Genomic DNA, 25,000 nt, shown 5'->3' on the forward strand with positions numbered 1-25,000 from the left:
GTGTGTGTGTGTGTGTGTGTGTCTGTGTCTGTGTCTGTGTCTGTGTCTGTGTCTGTGTCTGTGTGCTGATATATATTTTTGGTAAATATCCACCACTGTTATTACCATGGGGAATAAGAGACCATAGGACACTAGTCTCTCACATACACACACACTCTAGTTTTCTCCCTATCTTTATCTCTTACACATTAGCTAATCAGACCAAGTCTCAGCTGATATCCTTATCAGAACCATTAAACCAAACAAATACCACCTTGCCAGAGCGAGAGAGGGAGAGAACAATATAAACAGACAGTATGAGAGAGAAAAACAGGGAGACAAAAAGTCAAAGAGTAAGAGAGAGAGAGTGAGAGAGAGCAAGATGGAGAGAGAAAGAAAGACTGAGACAGAGGGAGAAAAAGAGAGTGACAGATAAAGACTAAGGTGTGATAAACTGCTGTGCAGATAGAAATCAGTAAGAAAAATATGAAGACAAAAATGAAAGCAGAGACAGAGAGAGAGAGAAAAGGAAGAGAATGAGAGAAAAGTTGAGAGACTTAAAACTCTTTCACATACGAAGCCAATTAATGTATCAGGTAAAAACAACACGAGATAGATAGCCTAACACTTTTTCATGCCCACTCAGTCTTCTATAACAATAAAGTTATAGAATATTGTGTATCCCCACCAGACTTTATTTAACTGGATGCTGCGAAGGGGAACTTCTGTGAGATGTGTATAACATGCAAGGTCTCATGCCACTCAACCTAGCTATGAACTATCCCAGCTATTCAAAGGTTTCCTAAGCTAGCCAGCTAACTAGCTAGCATTGCAACTAGGCACCATAGCAACCAGGAAACACTGTTTGCTGTATAGCCTGAAGCAAAGTTTAATTTCTTGAAATCAGCTCACCAATAAAAGGCAGTCTTGAGTTCAAACTGATCATAACCACTTGCAGAGGATGTAAAATGACTTCACATAGACATTAAACAACCCTGAGAGAAATCATGTGACATCAATGGGGCAATGTCTGATATCCATGTAGTGAATGAAAGTCTCTACCTGGCTCTTCTCAAACACATTAATTCAATGGTTCCAGTTGACTGGAGCTGTGTCAGAATATTATCATTAATGTTCAGGGGATAGATTAACGATTCAACTTTATCGTTGAGCTTCCATTTTCACGTGAAACCATTACAGTAAAATAGCGCTAAATGAATGGCTTTCGGTGTGTGAATGGAATGACATATTGAGAGGTGGTGGGAATAAGTGCTGTTCACAATGGCGTTGGCTCCTGGGGTTTGGTGAGTCGACTACACTGTTGGCAAACATGCCCCTCACCACTGTCATCAGGACAGCTGCCATGCACTTACTAGGCAGCTGAGACCACAGGGCCTATTAAACCACTTCACTGACACCATTTTGTGTGTGTGTGTGTGTGTGTGTGTGTGTGTGTGTGTGTGTGTGTGTGTGTGTGTGTGTGTGTGTGTGTGTGTGTGTGTGTGTGTGTGTGTGTGTGTGTGTGTGTGTGTGTGTGTGTGTGTGTGTGTGTGTGTGTGTGTGTGTGTGTGTGTGTGTGTAATTACCCTGTCGTTGTGTAGTGACCCTGTTCCACTGGCTCAGGTTCACAGAGTTTAATAGGACTTTTACTTCTGCTAACCCAGCTAGCCGTGCTTACCCTGTCTATCTCTCTCTCTCTCACTCTCTTTGTTTGCCAGTGCTATCCCTGCCAACCTGTTAACGCTAGGCTCTGCACTGCTCGCTCGTGCGCCACCGCCAAGTCGTTAGCGTGGTTGCCCTTGCCGTGGCCACAGTGATGTGGGGACTTTGTATGAATCACTGTCTCTGTGAAGCCAAAGGGGGACATGCCGATCGAGGGGGATAAGCTGAAATGACACACCGAAAAGGCAGAAAAAGCCGAGTCAGCAGGCTCAGAGCGGTCGCTGCCTTTTGTTCCTGTGGCCGCTAAGGGCAGCTAGTGGCTAACGTGAGTCACTCGCCGGGTCAGTTCGTTCGCATGGATCAGCCTGATCAGAAGTCCCAGGATGGGTAGAGTAGATGACCTGCTCCAAAATCATGAGTCAAGTTCACAGTTCACCCTTACAGAGGCCTGCTTCAATGTACAGAAGGATCCTAAACATGGCAGGATTTCTAATCTCTTACTCTGATCTCTCTGCTATAGAAAAACACGTGCAACTGAATAACCCAGTCCCAAAGCTGTTTTTGTGTGTGTGTGTGTGTGTGCTCTTTGAACTTATACACACCTCATGTAAGTTCGAGGGAAATCGGTTATTCCTCAGTACTGGGGCTGCAGTACAGCCTATGGGATTTACCAGGTTATCAGTGGAAATTCCTGTTAATGTATAACATAAAACATTAAGATCCAGAGGGAGGTCTAGGTGAAAAACATTCTGTGTGTGTGTGTGTGTGTGCATGTGTTATAGCATTATACACTCAGAGATCTTGGTGGAACACTTGTGTGTTAGGGCTGGGCGGTATGACGGAATATAGCCTACAGTGCAACGGTGAAATGTGTCTACCTGGAGAAATTTGGCTATAGGCCTACCGTTTCAACCGCTATATAGGCTTATTTTGAAATGTTTTGATAATGACCTCAAAACTATACATCATCTGGCTTATTATACAGTTACTCGCCAAAACGATAAAAGACATTCCTCCAAAATACCTCTTAAACGATTTTGTAGCTGTTTCGTGATTTCCGCTTAGAAAAAAATTGTTCTTCAGGCCAATAGAACTTTAAAGTTTCAGCTGTTGCGTAGAAACCCATTACTTGCTGACGTTAAATGACCAGACTACTTGCGGAATTATATGAAAGACGTCAATTAAAAGCAAAAAAACCTGTTGATTGTCATTACGTTTTCGCAGCAGTGAATATAAAGAAATTAAAGACCTGCAAACGTTGGGGTGGCCCATTATACGATACCCAGTTCAATATTTAAGCACATGATCTGCAATACTGTCATGCCTACTTGTTGAGTAATCCTCGAATGTTTGGAAAGATTCAATCTACTGAAAACAGGTCGGTCACAATATGGACTGAAAAGTGTCTGGTGTAGCCATTTATTTGCAGATTCTGTTCAATTTTTCTCAATGATGGTCAAATATTAGTAGTTAAAGATGCACTTTTTCGTTGGCACGTCGCAACAATGGGCTGAAGCGGTCAATGGGGCATATGTGTAATGGCCGACTTCTAAATGTTCTTATTTTAATATGGGGCCATATAAGAAGAAAAAAAATCTCATCATTGTTGCTTTAACATATGAACAAACATTTAAAGAAAGTAGTTATCTTCTGAAAGTACATCAAAGAACCACTGAAAGCCACAGTGTATAAGCACTGGACTAAATGCCACTACATGCACTTTGTTTAAATATAAAGTATATAAAGTAGTATATAAAGATTCAATGGAAATGTTCAGTACAAAGTAGGCTTATACTGGCCACTATTGCTTAGGCCAATAGCCTATTGAGGCAGTATTGTTTCTGCACCTTAGTGTTCATACGGGTCAATAAATAAATGATCATACTGTGAAGCCAATGTCTGTGGACACATTTCGTCACCACTGAAGTGTACTCTTTTTCACAAACTCAAATATGGTCACCGTGATACCGTCAACCATGATATATACCGTAACCGTGATATAAAATGTCCAATACCGTGATAGAAGATTTTGGCTATATTGTGTGTGTGTGTGTGTGTGTGTGTGTGTGTGTGTGTGTGTGTGTGTGTGTGCGTGTGGGCCTTTCTGTTTCATGTCAGGCTAAAGATAGCTGCTTGGAGAAAATGCCTTCGTCCTAAACCATGAGTCTTATACCCTTTGTTCTCTGTGTCTCTCTCTCAGTCTTTCTCTCTCTCCCTCTCTCTCTCTCTGCCCCCTCCCTCCCTATCTTTCTATCTCTCTCTCTCTCTCCCACTCCCTCTCTCTCTCTCTGTCTCTGTTTTTGCATGATTTCTGTGTGACTAGTCGTGCTGTTGTGACAGCTGCGGTCTCTGCCTGCTGAAATAACTTCCCCGGGAACTCGGGCTTCCTCACGTGTGGAGCGCAGGGCCTACGCCTTTCCACTGGACTACTGAGAATTAGAGAGGGAGGAAGGGAAAGGCAAACAGAGAGAGTGAGAGACAGAGAGAGAGAGAGAGAGAAAGAGAGAGAGAGAGATGAGTACGAGGTGGGGATGCAGGTCCCTGTAGATGAGACCTTTGTTAATATTTCCCCACTTTTTTGGGGCCTGTCCTTTATTAAGACTACATGAACTATGCACTTTGAGAAGCTTAATGAGCCAAATGTACTTAAACATATACATATATTTGTCTGTGATTTAGGCGTGATGGTGCAATGTGTAAGTGTGTGTGTGTATGCGTGATTGGGGGAATATGTGTGTATATGAGTGCTGGTGCGTGCAAGCTAGCTTGCTGTCCGGTCAATGCCAGGGGCGTGCTGCTTCCTCAGGACTTGCAGAAGGTGTGTGTGTGTGTGTGTGTGTGTGTGTGTGCGCGCACACGGACGCCTTTGTTCCTAAAAGGCTGCACCTCTTCCTCTCCTTGGGTAAAGCACAATTAGTGCTGGCCTGACCCAGAAAGTGGAGCCAGGAGAGACAAAATGAGACACAGACGAAAATAAAGAGAAGACAAAAACGCCAATGATAGCAAAATAATACACAAATCAAAAGAAAATCATCACCCAGTATCAATCAACTCCTCATATTACTGTAGGTTATAAGGGCTCCAGAGATGGATACGAGTCAGATATGGCAGAGGTACGGCTCAAGAGTCTGAAGCTGTTTAGGAATTGTGGGGGGGGGGGGGGGGCTGCAGAGGAGGACCTGAAAGGGGACGTGAGAGAAGTGTGAAAGGATGGATGAAAGAATGAGGGAATGATAATGAGAAAGAAAGAGAGGAAGAAGGGGAGGAACAGTTAGTGAAAGAGAGTCTCTTAGGGAAAGAGCGAGAGAGGGAGAGAGTCTGAGTGAACGGGAGAAGCGAGTGAATAAGAAAGCAAGACAGGGGAGGCAGAGATATGGAATGAGTGGATGAGTAGGTGGACTTCAGTAGAAGTCTTACCTTACCCAGATTTGCCACTAACACATGTACGGGTAACACCCCTTTGGTCACTGAACTTGTTTTCTGTCTGGTTCAATGTCCTCATATTGTTTTACCTCAGCAAGGGCCTGGCAAATCTGTCTAACGTCCAACATGTAGCTCTCACTGTGTGTGTGTGTGTGTGTGTGTGTCTGTCTGTGTGTGTTTGTGTGTGTGTATGGGTAGTGGTGGTGGTGGTGGGGGGGGGGGGGTCAGACTGCATGCCAATGATTTTAAGTTTGGCTCAATTTAGGTATTGAACATTGGAGCTGCCTTAACTGAGACTTGTAAGGGGATTCAGTGATTACAGTTCAAACAGAAGGTTGGCATAGTTTGGATGTGTCCAATGAGGAGGAATGGTGGGGGCTCTGCGTGTGTGTGTGTGTGTGTGTGTGTGTGTGTGTGTGTGTGTGTGTGTGTGTGTGTGTCTATGTGTTTGCAAGGGAGAGAAAAGGATAGAGAGAGAAATGGATAGAGAGAGGGAGAGTCTGAGTCTGCAGTTTTTTAGTCTTTGAACTTGAACAGGAGTTACTGGTGTGAATGTATGGATCTGTTGACATATAGTCCAGCATGTACTGTGTTCTCTGTGCGTGTGTGTGTGTGTGTGTGTGTGTGTGTGTGTGTGTGTGTGTGTGTGTGTGTGTGTGTGTGTGTGTGTGTGTGTGTGTGTGTGTGTGTGTGTGTGTGTGTGTGTGTGTGTGAGAGTGAGTGTGTGAGAGTGTGTGTGTGTGTGTCTTGCTCAAACACGACAAAGCAGGCGTGCATAGCACTGAAACAACCTAGCTGAAATACTCACATTGGTGAAAAACAACAACAGGCATGAGTCCGTTTGAAAGAGCAACTCAACTCTTTATGGCTAAGTGAAGTGGGGGGGAGATTTCAGTTTTCTCTCCCGCTGGATGCGTGTCAAACTGGAAGTTTAAAACGACAGTGAGGCCCTGCGAAAGCCCTTCGCATAACTTCCACAGACATATTACTTTTACAGTCTAGCCCACGCAGGGGACACAAAAAATGCATTCAGTAACAAAAACAAATGACTTTGCATCGCGGAGAGGGGATATGCTTGTGCACACAACTTCTCACTCAGAGTTTTTTTTTCTCTCCTTTGTTAGAGGAACTAGAGAAAGGGGAGGAGGGAGGGGGCGGGGGCAGGGGGCACTGTGGAGGAGAGGGAGAAAAAGATTGGCCCCTGAAAGTGTTGTTCTGCGCTCTGATTGGCCAGTTGCTGTTGCTAGGCTTATGTCATTGTGCTCTCGCTCTCCCCCAGTCAGTTCTCGGTTCCTCTGCTCAGTGATAGGTCAGGTTGGAACTGGTTTGGGAGCGCAGCGCAGCGCTAAGCAGCGCACACAGCGCAGCACCCCTGACCGGCAAAATGTTCTGCCACTTGTTGAACATCCGAGCAGCTGTGGTTTTTTTCTCTCTCTCTCTCTCTCTCTCTCTCTCTCTCTCTCTCTCTCTCTCTCTTCTTGCACTTTTTTCTGCTCTGCACAGAGCTGGAGGTGGCTGCCTCTCAGCTCAAGCTGCTAACTCCTTCACAGCCTCTCTCAGGAAAAAAACAGAACAGTAAAAATGCCATTCAAACTCCCTAACTCCAACCTCTCACACACTCATTCAGTCCTGCTTTTCAGATGTACAACACACTGTTTGGTGTCTGGAAAACAATATTTTTCAACATGTATGTGTGTGTGTGTAAGGGAGCAGGCTGCACAGATACAGGAAGGTTATAAGGCCAGAGCATCTGCTTGTGGTAAAGAGCTGTGGGAGAACCTTTTTTTTGGTTTGCGTGTGTGTGTGTGTGTGTGTGTGTGCACTTGCTTTTGTGCATGTATGTAAAACCTCTGTCATGTGAGCTTTTGCTACTCCAAAAAAAAAAAAGGCCAAATAAATACATAAATAAATGAAACAGAGTGACAAAGTGACAAAACGAATGGTGCTGGAAGAGTATTGTTTAAAGGGCTACAATCACTTACAGGCCAAATTTTTTTCAATTTAGGTGTAAAGTGTGCATTTGTTAGAGGAGCATAATGACTATGTGCTGCTTCCTTATAAAGCTACCGGCACACTCAGAGACATTCATATCACCATGGTCGCAGTGTGTGTGTTTGTGTGTGTGTGTGTGTGTGTGTGTGTGTGTGTGTGTGTGTGTGTGTGTGTGTGTGTGTGTGTGTGTGTTTTCATACTCAGGAGTGGCTGCAGCCCTCCAGAGTGTGTTTTATGTAACAAACTGACCGAATAATCCAGGGCTTTTTAGGTCCTGGACTCCGGGGATTTCTTTAGTGACAGCTTTTGCAGACAGAGTACTGTGTGATGTCTACCTGAGCCAGCTAAACGTCCCTTTAAAACTTCCTCCAACACATGGACCCCCTTTGAAAAAAATTAATTAAATATTTCTGCGGCAAACTAATCTGTGGAGATTATGAAAGCACTAAATCACTACTCTGGTTATTCAGCATATCTGCATTCTTACTTAGGCTGGATTTATCCATAATTTGTCCAGTTGCCCGGACACCTTCAGTGCTGCCTGTCAGCTAAAGCTTCAGGCGCTGTCCATCAATTCTCAAGAGTTACATAGAAACTGACTGAATATATTAATACTATATTCATATTAGCATCACTTTAAGTTACACTGACCTTGGGATGCAGGCAGTGACCTCGAAACAGGATGGCCATAGTCTCCTCAGATTGCCTATTTGCATTTAGAGAGGATTGAGTGCCTGATGACCTCATACCTGTCCCTGTCCCTGTCCCGGCATATTTACGACCTATTAGCCAGACACTGTGCCGTGAGCCATCGCAGTACCACAGTCTCAGTGGACGTATGCCGAGAAAGCCACCCGAGATCAAGGTCGTCTCTCAAGTCTTCACCATGGGGATGAACCATAGGAACGTGTGGAAGGTGAATGAATACGTCTTGTTACCCTGATGGGTCGTACCAACCTAAAGTCCAATAGGGTCCATTGGCTATGCAGCCCAAGGCTCATCACTGGGCCCTATCCATGTATCGCAGGAGTGTCACGTCACGTGTGTGTCATGCTGAGGCGTTGTTGGTCGTGAGCTGAGTGGAGGTGGCTGGGTGGCTCGGGGTTGCCCCTTAGTCCCTGCGGCCTGAGCTGCTCTGCTCTCTCAGTACAGTGAAGCCCTCAGGTTTTGGCTCTCACACAATCATTCAGGCTGGGCATATTTCTCTAATATGTGTGTGTGTGTGAGAGAGAGACAGAGATAGAGAGAGAGACTGTGTGTGTGTGTGAGAGAGAGTGAGAGAGACTGTGTGTGTGTGTGTGTGTGTGTGTGTGTGTGTGTACCGGTGTGTTGGAGTGTAGGGGGTGGGGTGATGGTGATAGGGTCGCAAGGCAAACGCTGACCAGTCTCTTCTCTTGCTTTGCTGAGCCACTGGGCTCAGAGGGGCTACCCAGTCCCTGGGAGAGTGCTGACTGTGGTCCGAGCTTGTTTTTACCCCCCCACCCCCACCTCATAACACCCCTATAGCGAGCGAGGGTGGGTGGGTGGCTGCGGAGGGGCACACAATGAACCTGCTGAATAGCGACTCTGTGTCTGTAGACTGCCAGTAGAAGCCATGCCAAAATCTGCGGTCCCCCCTTTAACAGCAAGCCCAAACCGCAGGCCAACCCTCACGCCACCCACTCACTGGCTCGCTCGTGCAGACCCAATGCAACTTGTTTGTCAAGGTTTGTTTTTATTTTTTTTATCTAAAGGCAGTCTTCCAACAGCTCCACCACCATCCCCACACACACTTACTATCTCTCTCTCTCTCACACACACATACACACTCCCTCTGATGGATTTATTATTAGATGAAGCAATCTATATGGCAAAGGTCTTGTGCTGGAATGCGATAAGGTTATTGTGTCAGTCGCTAAGACAGGCCGTGGCCCACCTTTTGTCATTGTTCCAGTCTCCTCTGTAAACCTGAGGGAGGTGGGGAGGACAAGATGCTGTGACGGATTAGCCACCTGATTGTCCTCCCTTTCCCATTGTTCTAAATGGGAAGGAGATTTTTTTTTAAAATATATACGTATGTGTGTAAATATATATATTTAAAGAAATCTATATAATACAAATTAAAATGGATAGTTTTACCCACAGATGAAATGTGATGCCTTTTGGGTACTCCAGGTTGACATAACTGCAGTTGAAAAACAGGGTGAAAGTGGGGTTGTCTGGATTACCACAGGTAGGCATTAGCAGCCCCTATGGTGACAGTTTGTGACACCAGCGCTAGATGTTGGTGCAGAGGCAGGAACAGAGCCATCCTGTTAGGGACTAGTGGAGAGGTAGGCTCTTGCAGGTGTGAAAATATTATCATCACCCCCCCCCCCCCCCCTCCGCTCTGGTTGCTGTGTGATTTTGCCCGCTGATCACATTTGCCCACTGGCCGTTTGCGTTTTGCATTGTTCGGCAGGTAGGCCGATGTCGTCATCTAGATAGACGGTATTCACCTCAGGCTCCGCAGTGCCGTTGTTGACACTGTTGAGGAAAAGACACTGATCTGAGTAAGCAACCCCTCCCGTCGTCTGCCCAGAGCCATAAACGCCTCCCTGGCTTTCTATCAGTCTTGTAAGTGATTTGTTGTTCTACAGGAAAGGAAAGGAATCATTTTCTATTTATTTGTTCCTTGGAGCAAAACGTTAAGTCTGTAGATAAGATATAATATTACTTGTTGATAATTAACCCACATCCAAAAAGATGAAGGATAGGCTTAGAAAGAAATATTTCTTTTCAGTGAAAATTGGTAACTGTTTGCATGTTCGTAGCGACAATTGTATTAAATATACACCTCTCTAAGTGATTACTGTGACTGACTGGGATGAACAATAGCACTGATAAGTTCGATAATATGATCACATACCCTCCTCTCACTCACGTTTCCAGTCTGAACAGCGTCATATCCCGCCCCTTGATGTACATGATTGGACAGAGGCTTGTTGTTTTCTGTTTCCGATTGGCTGGCCAGCGCGTCAAACAGACTGGGCCTCCCTTATTTAGCCAGTAGAAAAGGAAAGGAGCAACGATATTCTGCTGTAGACCCTTCACAGCTGACAAGTCTACATTGTCGTTGCACTGCCCGAAGGAACAAAGCTGGGCAGCGGAAATTATCGATTAAAATCAGAATCCCCAAGAATAATAACTTTTTCAACCCAATAACGGAGACTCTTTTGGAACAAAATAAAATGAGACAAGCAACAGCGGCAACAGAAACTATGAAAAACACTTCGTTAACAGTGAAGGACTTCTTCAAAATTTGCACACACTGTGAACGGCTCAGCAAAAAGGTAAGGCAAAAAGAAAGGCTAAATTGGGAAAGCGTTTAATGACAGCTATACCTTAAAGTGGATGCATCTTTTTTAAATTGTCAATGGATACGCGAAGGAAAAGCGGCTGAGTTTCAAGACATTTTTGAGCCGTTGCTTCAGCTCAAGCCTCTGGTGGGGAAGGGGTACTTGCTGCTGCAGTGGGTTTCTTTTCTTTGTGCTGCCTTGTTTACGAGTTCGGAGCTCTAACCTCTTTTTTCTCGCCGTGCGTTTCGTCCCCATTTTAATCAGCCAACGCTGAGAGTCTGTGTGTCTATGGTTAATTAGATGTCAGTTTTGTGAAACAAACTGTAAGGTTCCAATGTAGGCTATCTTTCTAGTGGTGATTTGTCCTGCAGCGTTGGGTCATTCATTCGAAGCCCGTCGAAGCGGCTCTAGCGCAAAGAATGACAGGAAGAAAAAGCGGCGCTGTTAAGCCAAAGCGAACAGATTCGTTTTGGAGACAATTAACGCGTTTATCATGTTAATCTTCAGACCACATATTTTGCTGTGGCGGATTTTAAACACCGGAGTATTGATGTATGATGACGTCATTAGGATTGGCTGGCGTTACTTTTCGCCTTGTTGCATAGGCTGAACCTATAGAACTGCAAGCAAATAGCTGCAGAGGACTGACTGCACCGAGGAATACGAGGGCAATTCAATTATGTGCTCCCTTTTGTGCGCTTTGACAGGGCTTATTGTGTAACGGACAGCTGCTGGTCTGATGAAGTTTTAAGTTTGACAGCAGATTAATGTGGCAAACTGCGCTGTCACTAGAAGTCATTGCCCTACAATGACATGATTATTCATCCAAGGGGTATAACCTGAGTGGTATTCTTTTTTTTCCTGTTGTCAAGTCAAGAAAATGTGATTCATGAGACATGTTACGTGTTACATGTGTTTTCTATTTGTGTGTTTTATTGTTTTGTGACCTTTTTATATTTTTATGTGCGTTTTGAAGGACATGGGAGTGCGGATTCCAAGACCGCTGGGAAGTGGACCAAGCAGATTTATCCCGGAGAAGGAAGTGAGTACGGAGCCGTGGGCAACGCAAAGATAAAAAAAACTTACCAGTGATTTTGCCGTTAGTTTATGTTTGTTTCCTCCAACTTCTACCCTAACTCATTGGCTGACCACAAGCTGGTGATTTGGAGGCCCTGACATGACTTAGTTGTTTTGCTTAGGAAAGAATATATGAATTTCCTCCTGTTGTGCGGTTTAGAGCAGCTTTACTTTTTAAGATTTTTTTTTTCAACAAATGTGCTGACTGAGCATATTCCAGTTCCCATAGTAAAACGCATCTGTGCCCTTGTTACCCTAGATACTCCAAGTCAGCAAAGTGGACGACAGGATGGTGTCTATATTTGAAGACGCGTTTGCAACGCTTGGTCGTCTAGACAACATCTCGCTGGTGATGGGTTTCCACCCGCAGTACCTGGAGAGTTTCCTCCGGACGCAGCACTACCTGCTCCAGATGGACGGACCACTGTCACTCCAGTATCGCCATTACATTGGGATCATGGTGAGGGCAATGCACAAGTGCACTCTCACATGAATGAGAGCACTTACACACCAACATACTCACAATGTAAACACTATGCACTATGGTGATTACGTCAGTATCATGGTGAAGGGACAGAAACACACACACATATGTAGAGATTTATCTCTGAGTCTGAACCCAAACTGTTGTCCACTCATGCCCTGCACTCAACAATACACACACACACACACACACACACACACACACACACACACACACACAGTTGTAACCCCAAAACAAACACAGAAAACACAATCTCAGCTGTAAGTATGCAAACCACACATTCACACATGAGTCATTCAGATTCACTCTCTATATTTCACTGCTCCCAGTTGTTGCCTGATATTGGTGTATGTCACCAACTCTAACGATAGACACTTGGAATAGGTTTGTAAAGAGAACTAGAGACATTATATGTGCCTTCTCTCTCTCTCTCTCTTTCTCTCCTAGGCTGCAGCACGGCACCAGTGCTCGTACTTGGTGAATCTGCATGTGAACGACTTCCTGCAGGTGGGGGGCGACCAGAAATGGCTGAAGGGTCTGGACATGGCCCCTTGCAAGCTCCAGATGCTAGGCGAGCTCAACAAAATCCTGGCCCACCGGCCCTGGCTGCTCACCAAAGAACACATCGAGGTATGGTCCCAGCCTTCCACCTCGCTCTCTCTTTCCCTCTCTCACCTTCTCTCTCTCTTGCATGCTCTCTCTCTCTCAATTGATCTCTCTCTCGTCCACGGTCTCTCTCTCTGTCTCTCTCTCTCTCACACAAATGCCCATTCATATGGTCTCACCGCACCCTTTCGTGCTTACGCAACATCAATGACCTCACCTTTTAACAGAGTATTTTGCCTGTTTTTCTGCCACCACTCAATCACAGCTGTCTGTCTGCTTTGGGTCAAACAGGAGGTTTAAATGCCCTGCTATGGAAACAACCAACATGTGGGTTTAAACAGGAAGCTAGCTTCTAACCTCTCTTGCTGATGACATGCTTGAACTGCTTTGGCGGGATGTAAAACAGCGCTGCATACTGTACATGAGCATAAAACCAAGCTCAAGTATTGTCACTGTCACTCACTGTTTAAATGGCACATTTACTTGCTAATTTATTTTTGAATTCAATCTGGTTGTAGAAGCTGTCGGATGAACAGTTCAGTGGACTGATTGATGGATTCATGGAACTTTGAGTTGATGTTGCTTGATTCATATTACTGGATCGCTCAATCCTTGCGTCATTGACTTTGTTTGCTGGTAGAAGTTGTGACGTGTCGTATTGATAGGGCAATTAAGTGAGTGGGGAAACTGGTGGAAAGAACTGCTTGGTTCCAACATAAACAGTTAAAGGCCTACAACACGGCTTGGCAGATATTAGCGTCTTATTGATTGACTGAGTCATGGCCTTGGTTTGGGTCTAGGAGCAGCTAGCTGATGTATTGACTGAGTGATTGAGGGCTTTGCTTTACTCCAGCAGGTGGTTTAAAGCACTGTTCAGCTGATGTAATTTGCTCATTGTTTTGAGTCATGCTTTGGTAAGGTTCCAGAAGCTGCTGACTGATGGATGATGAAACTTAATGGGTAATATTGGCAACAGGAGTCTGTTAACTGACACATTGATTGAGTGACTGAGGCTTTGCCTTGCCAGAACCTGCTTAAAGCCATTGACATCATTGTCTCCAGAGGGAGTGTATTGATTCATTAATAAACTGAGGCCTTTCCTGCACTTTGTTTTGCCATCTGCAGGTCTAAAAAACTTGCCTTGTTGATATTAATGAATACAAGAGCAAAACATAGAGATTTGCTTGTAGCATCTGTCACAGATCTAAAATGTTGGTCACTTAATATTACTGGATTTAGAAGTAGTACACTGAGGTTTCTGCTTTTTTGCGTCGCTGTGTCCCTCTAGAACATGCTAAACACGGAGAGGTTCTTTACGGAGGGGTTGGATTACAAAGGTAAAGGTTGATAGACATTTCGCATCTAGGTGCTGTACACTTTGGGGTTCTGCTCTGCCCTAGTAGAACCTGCTGAGGTCAGAAACTGGTTCTGAATCGTTGGTTGATTGATATATTGGACCTAGAAGACCGTTCACTGAGGGTTCTGCTCTTGCTTGGTCCTGCAGAACCTGCTGAAGGCGGAGGAGCACAGCTGGTCCCTGGCGGAGCTGATCCACGCGGTGGTGCTGCTGACCCACTACCACTCACTGGCTAGCTTCACCTTTGGCTGCGGCATCAGCCCAGAGATCCACACAGATGGAGGGCACACCTTCAGGCCGCCATCGCTTAGTGGATACTGCGTCTGCGACATCGCCAACGGCAACGGTGTCGCCCATGAGATGGATCGTAACCACCTGGTGAGTGGAAGATGGCTGTGTGTGTGTGTGTGTGTGTGTGTGTGTGTGTGTTTATATGTGCTTAAGTAAAGGAGAATGTGTGCATGGAAAGAACAGGGTGTATGTGTGTCCAGTTGTGTACATGCTTCACCCCAGTGTGTGTGTGTGTTCTAATCAGTGGGAGGAATGGACAGATAGAAAGAGGGAGTGAGAGTCTGTGTGGGCATGATTGCGGTCATGATGTGGAAACTGAGAAACTTAATGGCACAGAACAAATGAAGGGCGCTCGGTGCAAATGCTGTTGATCTCCATGTGTCGTGAAGGCTAACATGAGCTCTTTGTGTGTGATCCCAGGCGACAGAGGTGGGCGGTGAGGTGGAGGTGCTGATGGAACGGATGAAACAGCTGCAGGAGTGCCGTGACGAGGAGGAGGCCAGTCAGGAGGAGATGGCCACGCGCTTTGAGAGGGAAAAGACAGAGAGCATGCTGGTGGCCACCGCAGGTAATCAACACGTTCTGACATTCTTTCCATTCATACAACATTCCATTTCTAGAATTCCGTCTCAATGGTGCTGTAGCTGTTCCGTTGCATTCACTTGCCTAATGACAAACTTGAACTTGAGAGATTTTTTCACAATTCCTTCAGGATTTTTAGAATACCTTCATAGTTTAATGGCTACTGTAGTTGTGCTCCCATGGTTGTACTGTAACCCAGCAGGTTAATATTGAGATGATTGGTTCTGGGTGTTATCAGAAGTCAGAGGTCTAATGAGGATGTGTGTTGTGATGTGTTCAGAGGATGAGGAGAGTGTGCCATCCAGAGACGTGTCGCGCCACTTTGAGGACCCCAGCTACGGCTACAAGGACTTCTCCAGGAGAGGAGAGCATGTACCCACCCTCAGAGTGCAGGTACACACACACACACACACACAAACGCACAGGTTCATCTATGTACACACCAATATGTAGGCACCCATACACATATGTGCACATACTTCACATTCACAGACACACACACACGCGCACGCATGTCTGCATGAAACCAGACACTATGACCCTCCTGCTGTGTTGGCTGACCGTGGAACCCTCTGTCCTCTGGTGTCGGCAGGACTACAGCTGGGAGGACCACGGCTACTCCCTGGTGAACCGGCTGTACCCGGACGTTGGTCAGCTGTTGGACGAGAAGTTCCAGATGGCCTACAACCTGACGTACAACACCATGGCCATGCACCAGGGCGTGGACACCAGCATGCTCCGGAGAGCCATATGGAACTACATCCACTGCATGTTCGGAATCCGGTCCGTACCTTGAATAGTTTAACATACCTATTTGACACTTATCCATGCACCATAAATACAAAATAGGCTTTTTACTTTTTGGATTATAATACAACTATTTAGTAATCTTGTGTAATGTCAGTTCATTGAGCTTTTACGTGTTTTATGTGTTGTATGTGTATAGAATTGTATGAGTGCTACCACGTGTTGCAATGCTTACAGATTTCTTTATCACTTCAGATATGATGATTATGACTATGGAGAGATAAATCAGCTTCTGGACCGAAGCTTCAAGGTCTACATCAAGACCATGGTCTGCTGTCCAGAGAAAACTACAAAGAGGATGTACGAGAGTTTCTGGAGGCAGTTCAAGCACTCTGAAAAAGTAAGCTTTTGTCATGTGATCACACACAGATACAAAACCTAGCCACATAGCATGGGTTAAGAGACTTCTCCAAATAGATAGTGGCTTTAGGAGCGAACAAAATTAAATTAGTGTATTTAATTTATTATAGAGCATTATAATTACTGAATTTTAGGCTGGCATTCATGAGAATGTGTTTATAACTGTATCTATCTATCTCTCCCCCTCCCCGCCTCCCTCCGTCTCTCTCTCTCATTCTCTCCGTAGGTACATGTAAACTTGCTTCTTATGGAAGCGCGCATGCAGGCTGAGCTGCTGTATGCTCTGAGAGCAATCACCCGCTACATGACATGAAGTGCTTTTTGTCATTTTCCTCCTGTTTTTACTCTTTATCATTGTTGCTTTTGTGGGACACTTACAAAAATAAAGAAAATCAAAACAACAAAAAAAAAAGAAAAGGAAACGCGAGAATGTGGCATCTTCAAGACGAGGCATCATCATCACCTTCTTGAAGGATGCAGAGATGAACTGGAAGAGAAAGTAAAATGAAAATGACAGGACTAAAAGAAAAGGAAGGAAAAATATACATCTATTGCAAGAGGTGCGTGTTTGAGCCCACTACAGGGTGTCCGGCGCGCAGTGCCAAATCCTGGCCACTAGAGGGCGCCTGAACCATGATCTCTCCTCCCACGCTTCCTCTGTTGAGGATGCCTGCGGACTGACTTGTGATGTTTCTAACAGAGGAACGACACTTCCAGTTTAGTGTGGAGTCAAGGAAAAGATAAAGAAAAGAAAAAAAGTATGGGGGGGGGGGGGGGGGGCGACGACAAGAAAAACTCCTCCAGCCCAGCCCAGCCCCCTTCCTGTGCACAAACTGCACTAGCATATTTTTACCTTGCTTCGCTCTCTGGTTTCAACATTATCATTAAGATTAATTTTTTTTTATTGCATTAAGGTTCTTGTCATTTCGTGCGTGTGTTTTTTTTTTCATGTGTTTTGGGAGGCGGCTTGAGGCTGGAGTTTTACTTATTTTAACAGAGTGCCTGAACCACAGAGAGCCCTGAGGCTAAGAGGCTACCTGTTGGTGCTGCTCAACTGTCATAACACCCCCACCCCCCTCCCCCAACCATATATCCACATACCCATGTCAGACCCCCTTAACCCTACTCCATAACTCTGCCACATACCCATACCCAACCCCTATCCCAAATCCTCAATCCCCAGCCCCATTACCCGTATATGTATAAGCTAACTCATAGAGAACGTGAATGTGTGTATGTTTGTCTGTGAGGATGGGTGTGTGTGTGTGTGTGTGTTTGGATGTGAACGACTGAAAAGAGAGAGAGAGAGAAATTGAAAAAATCAGAAATCGCTGCCTGAGCCCAGTTTAAAAGGTTTACTGTAAAAAACAAACAACAACAAAAAACACCACTTTGTTTCAGTGTTGTGACATTTCAAGTGTTTTCAGGAAAAATACAAAAAAAAGAAAGAAAAAAGAAAAAAATGTCAAAAACAGAAACTTACTTTTTTTTGTTGTTGGAAATTTCAAACGTTCGAAAAAAATCAAACGCACTTTTTTTAGACAAGCGATATGCTTTGGTTTATAGTAGCAGTGTGGTGTGGTGACCATTTTACATTTAACAAAAAATTAAAAGGTGGAAAAAAATTCAAGAAAATTGGTCTTCCTGCCGAAATGATGATGCGCTTCCTGACGTTCGACCATCGGCTTGTCTTCCTTTTGTACGCATCCCATTTAGTGGATACGGTCACCCTCCCAGATACCCAGATCACGACTTCAAATCGTGGCTCGGGTCGTCAGTCAGTATAAGCAAGATATAAAATACCTCCTGTTTTTTGTTTGTTGGTTTGTTTTTCTCATTAAAGTGCTCTTCACTGAGCTTATCATGCAGGCGAGTGTCTGCACATGTGCAAAAGCAGACGCGCTTGCATGTCGTCTGTCACTCTCAAACATAACCAGTGTAACTAAGCAGATTTATTTTGTTATTTTTTCTGTTTTTGTTTAGTTAGGTTGTGGTGGGATCTCCACTGTTACTGTTTTTGTTTGTTTGTTTGTTTACTAAAAAACAGTATAGTTCTGTTGGCATCTGTGTGGGGAGGAAAAGTATGGAGGAGAGAAAAGAGAAGAGGGGGATGGTACTTTTTTTTTGCAAAGAGGGCTGTTAAACAAGCGCAGAGGTGTTTTTTTTTTTTAACCAAACTTCTGAGTCTGACGTCAGTTACTGAGTTTTATAAGAAGAAAAAAAAACAATAAAACATTGATTTGAACTGCTGTGTGTTGTTTGTGTTTTTTTTCCTGATTTCTGAGACATGGATCAAATATGACTCGGGAGACAAACCATAACATGCTCATAAAATAGCCAATGTCCATTCCTTCCTGACACCAAAACTGTTCGTTCTGGGAGTTTCTTTCAAGCGTACTGGCTTTACCGTCTGAACCACTTCAGCACTTTTAAAGTTGTTCGTCAGTTTTTCAGTTCTGCAGTGACAGAAGCACTTCCTCAATAGTTCTGTATTAATCACCAGTTTCTTATGTCAAGAAATCCACACTCAGCAACACTACAAGCCTGTGAAGGGCACTACTGCAGACATAAAAGAAAAATGGATGTGTACAATGTCCCTGACATTGTAGCTATCATGCAGAAACAGTATTGTGTCATTAATGCTGCCCAGTGACGGCCACAATTGTGCCACTATTCGTGCGTGATAAGTTGGTGCAATGGTGCAGCAGTGTGTGTGTCAGTGTAGTGTGGCCAGATCCTGCTAGTGATTGGAAGACCTTCAGAGCAGGGGCATTTGTTTTAGCATAGACAATCACATTTATGCATGTATGTGTAATGGATAAAACATGTCCCGACAATATTTCTCATTGAGGCTGCCCTAAGTTGTTGGTGTGTGTGATCACTTTATAAGTGAAGTAATGTCTGGGTCAGGACCTCCACAACTGGCTGAGACAAAAGAGGCTGGAGAAAGAGAGATCTTAAATCAGAAAAGTCCCTGGTCTATAAACGCCACCGTCGGGCCTAGTCATCCTGCACCAGACTCATACCTCAGAGGTCAGCACAGCAGTGGAGCTGAAATAGTTCCTTTCAAGTAAAAAAGAAAACCCACAGTAGGAGACAAGGTCATTAGACCAACCATTTCTGTTGGGTCAGGGTTACTGTTGACAGGTAAAGGTGTGGATTCTTCAAAGTACCTTTCACATCACCTACCTCTCATCTTAGAGGCACAGTTTTGTTTTCTGAAGGGGGGGGGGGGGGGGGTTATGTCCCAGAAAGGCCCGGAAAGTCCAGGGTCGGCATAAGACAGCCGGTGATTACTGCACGGTTCCCATTATGTCATCGGTTCTGGCAGAGACTGACTAACTTCCCATAAACCTGCTTTTTATCGTCAAGACCTTAGCCGTTCATTAAGGACATGTTTGTACAATGGATGTTGACAATGCCTTCTGTGTGTGTGTGTGCTTTTATGGTTTAATGTTCTAGAACTGCTGTTAAGCATATGAAGGTTGGGGAAGTGGTGGGTTTCAAGGGGAGTGCTATGTTTGCCCTGTTTGATGTGATGTGAATTCATGTGTGTGTGTGTCTTTCTAATACATGCATTTGAAGGCATTGTTCTGTTGCCTCAGTACTTGTTGTTCAGACAATTAAGTCAACACACAGATTCAGCTTGAACAATAAAAAGTGTTATTTTGTTTCACAGCCCTAGGAAGTTGAACAAACATCACAACAGCAGTTGCACAACACTAAATCACTTTTTTTTTTTTCTTAGGGTAAAGTGCAAGGAGTTCATTATCAGTTACACTTGTTCATTACCTTACACCTTCAGTAAGAAGCACAGACCAGTATGTGGGCCAATCTCATAATTAATTACCATACAAACTATTAAAGTGCAGTGCATACCCTGACTAGCGCACCACAGTGATGTAAACACAGACACATAAAACACAAATCACAGACGCACAGGAAATGCAGCGACTCAAGACCGCTCTCTGATTGGTTCTGATGGTGTGACCTGACCCAGGATCCGCCTCCGCAGCCTCTGGGCCACAGGACGGAAGTCCAGTTCCCAGCATGCCTGGTGAAGCTCACGCATTGCGCTGTCGGCCGACCATGACAGAGCCTCTTCCTCGTCTGAGTGTACAAACACACAACATACACAAACACTTAAGTACCAACACACGTCAGGAGTTTGTAAACGCAGGTGGGCAATGGTCCAGTTTAATGCACACAAAGGAGCAATGCATGTGCATCTAAAACAGATCTGGGCAAAGTGCGGCCCCTTGGCTGTCCCTGACCGGCCCGCAGAGGTCAATGGTAAATTAGGAATCAAACGTTAAATGATAAAAATGTATATTACTATTAATTTGTATACTTATACTATTGCATTGCAAGTTTGTTCTTGTGTGTGTGTGTGTGTGTGTGTGCCATGTGTATTGATCGTCTGGGCACACCTTTAATACTGCAAAAACATGCTAATTTTTCATGCTGAATTGAGTTCAGCCTATTGATCCGGCCCTCCACAACAGTCCCGCTATCACATGTGGCCCCTTGGGGACATTAATTGCCCACCCCTGATCTAAAAGTTGAATGGTTGAGGTCTCAATCCTGACGAAAGGTTGCTGATATTTGAGCTCAACTGCCAATCAATCATTGTATACCTAGATACATAGTGAGTGTGTGAAGCAGCTCCTCTGTCTCATCCTCCATGTTTTCCTCCGTACAGTTCCACAGGGTCTGACACAGCAGCGCAGCCAGCTGCCAATCAAATGGCCCGAAGTCCCGCAAGCAGTCTCCCAGCCTATAGGGAGAGGATCACAAGGTCACATGATCAACACCTAATTATTCAACTATTCAACGCACTTTAAACAGTACTTTAGCACTGTTTAAATCATAACATCATCCTTATCTAAGAGAATCAACTAAGAGACAGATAGTCATATAGAAATAGTCATATCTGGTAGTTTAGCTATTTGAGTAACCTTCAGTGATCATGAGCATCATCTATACATACACACTCACACACTCAGTCTTACTTCTGAATGACTCCTTCCTGTCTGAGTGTGTGTCTGTTGTGTGGCTCTGCTGAGAGGTTGATGAGGACGCCACACGCAGAGAAACACACATCTGAGCTCTTAGAGTCCAGCAGCGTCACGACAAACTGATGCACTGAGAACACACACACATAAACACATGCAAGAAAGGCACACACACACAAACACACACACATACTTGTGATAAGAGGATACTGAGCGTTACAGCAAGAATGAATCAGAATGTGAAATTGGTTTAGGTGTTAGTTAGTGAGTGATACCCATGTGTCTCTGTGTGTGTGAGAGTGTGTGTGTGTGTGTGTGTGTGTGTGTGTGTGTGTGTGTGTGTGTGTGTGTGTGTGTGTGTGTGTGTGTGTGTGTGTGTTTGTGTGTGTATGTGTGCATATGATTATTCACTGAAAGAAAGATGGCTTGCTGCAACACACCTTTCTGCTCCATGATGAAGAGCTTGACGTCTGGGATCTGAGACAGGTTCCCAAACACACGAGTGGCCTCCAGCACCGCAGCCATACTACAGCTCAACAACAACTTCAACAACACTACAGACAGACACAGAGAGAGAGAGAGAGAGAGAGAGAGAGAGAGAGAGAGAGAGGAGGGAAGGAGAGAGAGAAAGCGGGAGGGAAGAAGGGAGAGAGAGAGAGAGAAACCAGGAGGGAGGGAAAGAGAGACAGAGACAGAGAGAGAGAAAGGGAGAGAGAAAGAAAGTCACAGTAAATTTGAAGAGAAGTTCAGCACAAAATGATTTTTTTTTTCAGTGTATAGAGAGGAGAGGACTCACTAATATGTAAAATATGACTGCCATGGTTGCTGTGTTTGTCACTAACACAGCGACACGCACACATATACAAATGCACACAGACACACATACACATATGCACACAGGCACACACAGACTCACACACACTTACAGTGGGAGATGCGAGTGTGCCTTCTGCGGACCACAGAGCTTTCTCCCTGGTAGAAGGACAGATTGTTAATGGTGGCGGCCGCATTCACCATCAGCTCCTCACTCAACTCCACTGAACCTTGCTCTGAAATACACACACAGACACACACACACACACACACAGACCCACAAACACACACACGAATACACATACACACACCAACAAACACATAAGTTGAAGAATGTTTTTTTTAGCATGGTTAGAGGAGAATGAATGTTTGTTATAATAAAAAAGAGAGTGTGCATGTTTGTTGTTTGACAAGTGCACATGTTCTTGGTTTGTGTGGTTTGTTTCCCATCACTGATAGCACAGAAGGAGCTCAACTTTGAGAGGATCCCGTAAACAATGACACAGCAGAGGCTGGGTTGGCCGGTGTGAATTTATCAGAAGAGCTTGTGTGTGTATGCATATGTGTGTGTATTTATGTCTGTGTGTGTGAGTGTGTGTCTGTCCGTGTCTGTGTCATACATGTTGTTTGTGCGTGTATCTGTATGTCTGTGTGTATGTATGCAGGCACGTGCTGTATATGTGTGTACATGTTTTTGTGTGAGTGTGTTTATACGTGTATAGTATGTGTGTAATGCATGGAAGTGTGTGTGTGTGTGTGTGTGTGTGTGTGTGTGTGTGTGTGTGTTTGTGTGTGTGTGTGTGTGTGTGTGTGTGTGTGTGTGTGTGTATGTGTGTGTGTATGTGTGTGTGTGTGATGTATGCGTGAACGTGTGGTGTGTGTGTGATGTATGCATGAACGGGTGTGTGTGTGTGCGTGTCATTTTACTTTGTTTGTCTGCAGTGCGGTTTGCTGCAGCAGGGCCCTGCCTGAGTCACTGTGGCTTTCTCTCTCGGGCTGTTGACGGGAACAGAGCCTTTGGTGTGGCCACCTCCATCAGCCATGATTGTCCTTTTCTCTCTCTCTCTCGCCCTCTCTCTCGCTTTCTTCTTTGTCTTTCCGTTTTGCCTTTTGTTTTCCTTTCTCACTTTGTTTCTTGAATTCTCACTCTCAGTTTCTGTCACTCAAATTCTCAATATCCTTTTGTTCATCAAACTCTCTCTATCAGTTTCTTTTCTGGATTCATGCCCCTCTCCTCCTTCCCGTTCCTCTGTTTCTATTTCACTCTCTCACAATGACTCTCTTTATATATCTGTCTGCCCGTTGCCGCTCTGTCTCCCTCTGGTTTTTAAATTGCTTCCACACAATGCTTTGTCTAGAACACAGCACATCATCAAATCCATGACAAATCCAACAGCTGCAGCTTCAACACCTTAACTAGCTGTTTCTGTTCAGCCTAGATAAACACACACATAGGCACACTCTCTTGCACACTCTCTCTCTCTCTCTCTCTCCTAAGTAAGTTTAATACAAATTAGCTGTACTGACATGATCACACAAACGTACCCATTTTATCTCTCTACTTTTCCTCTTTCTGTCTTTCTCTCTCTCTCCTTCCATGTCCTTCGTAAGAGAGCAGGACATCAGGCTATAGCGGAGGGGGCTTATGCTTATAACCTAAAACTGGAAATCTCTTTGTGTGTGTGTTCTCTGATACATCTTGCCAGTTTACTGTGTACTTCCTGCAGTGTTTCAGCTCTGAGACACACAGGCTGTCCTCTCAGTTGCTGATAAGCTGCGATGCAGGATGTGTGTGAAATAACCCCTTTACTTTACAGTTGGGGAAACAAACGGCCTCTCTCTGTTGCTTACCAGTAGTTGCGTTTCTCGGTACGAACATACTGACTGCAAACGCATCCTGTGCAGAGAGACTTTAATGTGCGGCTTTGTTTGGGTGCTCATCCTGTTTTGGAACATAATGTTTTTTATGTCCACGTAAGGTTTGCATTTAGGTGTTTAGAAACCATTTTATATGTGTACCTGTGTGTGTGTGTGTGTGTGTGTGTGTGTGTGTGTATGTGTGTGTGTTTCTGTGAGACATCTCCGAGTATTGATTAATGCATGTCTCAGAGCATAAATGAGAGTGGTTGTTTGTGTTTTTATATAAATGACCATTGGAATGTGTTGTGGTGTGTATTTTTTGTTCATCTTTTGTGAGTGTCTGTGTGTGTGGTGTGTTTTGTCAGTATGTGCGTGTACTGTATGTTTGTGCCTGTGTGTGTGTGAACGGGTGTGTGCGTGTGTGTGCCCGTGTGTGTGTGTGTGTGTGTGTGTGTGTGTGTGTGTGTGTGTGTGTGTGTGTGTGTGTTCGTGGGGGCGCCCTTACCCAACACCGTCAGGAGCAACTCCACACACTCTTCACTGGCTGCCAGAGCAGTGCCTGCGGTCGGGTGTATGGAGATGTTGGCCAACACCCTGATCAACTTCACCAGGATGTCCTCCCTCTCAGAGGCCCCAAGTCTGTGCACGGCTGAGGAAGCTTGGGGGGCCACACTGGGCTCCTGGTAGAGGGAGAAGAGACGCAGGAGGGTATTCACCGCTCCTCGCTCCTCGTAGATGCACTCCTGAGCCTCTGGGCAACGGACGGCCAGATTCCCCAACGTGAATAGCAACCGCACCACCAGATCCTACACCACAGCAGGGGGATGGGGAAAGAAGAACAAGGGTGGAGTGGGGGTTGGATGTAGATTTGGTGGAGAGAAAGAAGAAGGGAGGAGAGAGAGAAGAAGGGAGGAGAGAGCGGAACAGAGGGAGAAAGGGAGAGAGAGAGACAGAATGGCAGACATCAGGGCGAAGAAGAGGGAAATTACCAAACACAGCAAGTGTGTGTTCATTCCTCTTTAAAGACCAAAACATGTCTGTCTGTACACTCAAACCCATTGGGACTTCTCAACTTTATGAGATTTAGTCTCAAACACTCACACAGGCATCACCCTTCCACTGCTGAAACAACAACTGTGTGTGTGTGTGTGAGCCAAAGAGTGTGTGTGTGTTAGCGAAAGAGTGTGTGAGAGTGTGTGTGTGGGTGGGTAATGATGCTGTAAACAGAAGGCCTTGGGGACAGAGTGTTCTTGCATGAGGTATTTAGCACACTGCGTGATGTGTTAAGTGTGTGCTTGTATGTGTGCTTGTGCCAGCAGACACAGGAGCAGCATCTTACTGTGCCTCAATAAAACCACAACAGCAAACAGCCCTC

General features: G+C 44.9%; 2 protein-coding genes across 3 annotated transcripts in view; one reads left to right on the top strand and one right to left on the bottom strand.

Annotated features, from left to right (window-relative positions):
* sesn1 (sestrin 1) overlaps positions 1 to 18,182 on the top strand; it is a 59,359-nt gene extending 41,177 nt beyond the window's left edge. Inside the window, exons 1-10 of one of the 2 annotated variants that reach the window (XM_080831911.1) lie at positions 10,125 to 10,367; positions 11,350 to 11,415; positions 11,710 to 11,910; positions 12,382 to 12,564; positions 14,045 to 14,275; positions 14,609 to 14,756; positions 15,051 to 15,163; positions 15,363 to 15,553; positions 15,773 to 15,917; positions 16,164 to 18,182. In XM_080831911.1, coding sequence (XP_080688037.1) covers positions 10,266 to 10,367; positions 11,350 to 11,415; positions 11,710 to 11,910; positions 12,382 to 12,564; positions 14,045 to 14,275; positions 14,609 to 14,756; positions 15,051 to 15,163; positions 15,363 to 15,553; positions 15,773 to 15,917; positions 16,164 to 16,250 — 1,467 coding nt within the window. In that variant the 5' untranslated portion in view covers positions 10,125 to 10,265 and the 3' untranslated portion in view covers positions 16,251 to 18,182. Of the gene's footprint in view, positions 1 to 10,124; positions 10,368 to 11,349; positions 11,416 to 11,709; positions 11,911 to 12,381; positions 12,565 to 14,044; positions 14,276 to 14,608; positions 14,757 to 15,050; positions 15,164 to 15,362; positions 15,554 to 15,772; positions 15,918 to 16,163 lie in introns of those variants that run through there. The other variant, XM_080831910.1, reaches the window with a different exon arrangement.
* Positions 18,183 to 19,892: 1,710 nt separating this feature from the next.
* armc2 (armadillo repeat containing 2) overlaps positions 19,893 to 25,000 on the bottom strand; it is a gene marked incomplete at its 3' end in the record, with an annotated part of 23,338 nt that continues 18,230 nt past the window's right edge. The window contains exons 12-17 of the mRNA XM_080832747.1: positions 24,131 to 24,431; positions 21,879 to 22,001; positions 21,393 to 21,506; positions 20,950 to 21,082; positions 20,575 to 20,714; positions 19,893 to 20,047 (exon numbers count right to left, since the gene is read on the bottom strand). Coding sequence (XP_080688873.1) covers positions 19,893 to 20,047; positions 20,575 to 20,714; positions 20,950 to 21,082; positions 21,393 to 21,506; positions 21,879 to 22,001; positions 24,131 to 24,431 — 966 coding nt within the window. The remainder of the gene's footprint in view (positions 20,048 to 20,574; positions 20,715 to 20,949; positions 21,083 to 21,392; positions 21,507 to 21,878; positions 22,002 to 24,130; positions 24,432 to 25,000) is intronic.

This window comes from Sprattus sprattus (assembly GCF_963457725.1).
Source record: "Sprattus sprattus genome assembly, chromosome: 2".
Classification (NCBI taxonomy): Eukaryota; Metazoa; Chordata; class Actinopteri; order Clupeiformes; family Clupeidae; genus Sprattus; species Sprattus sprattus.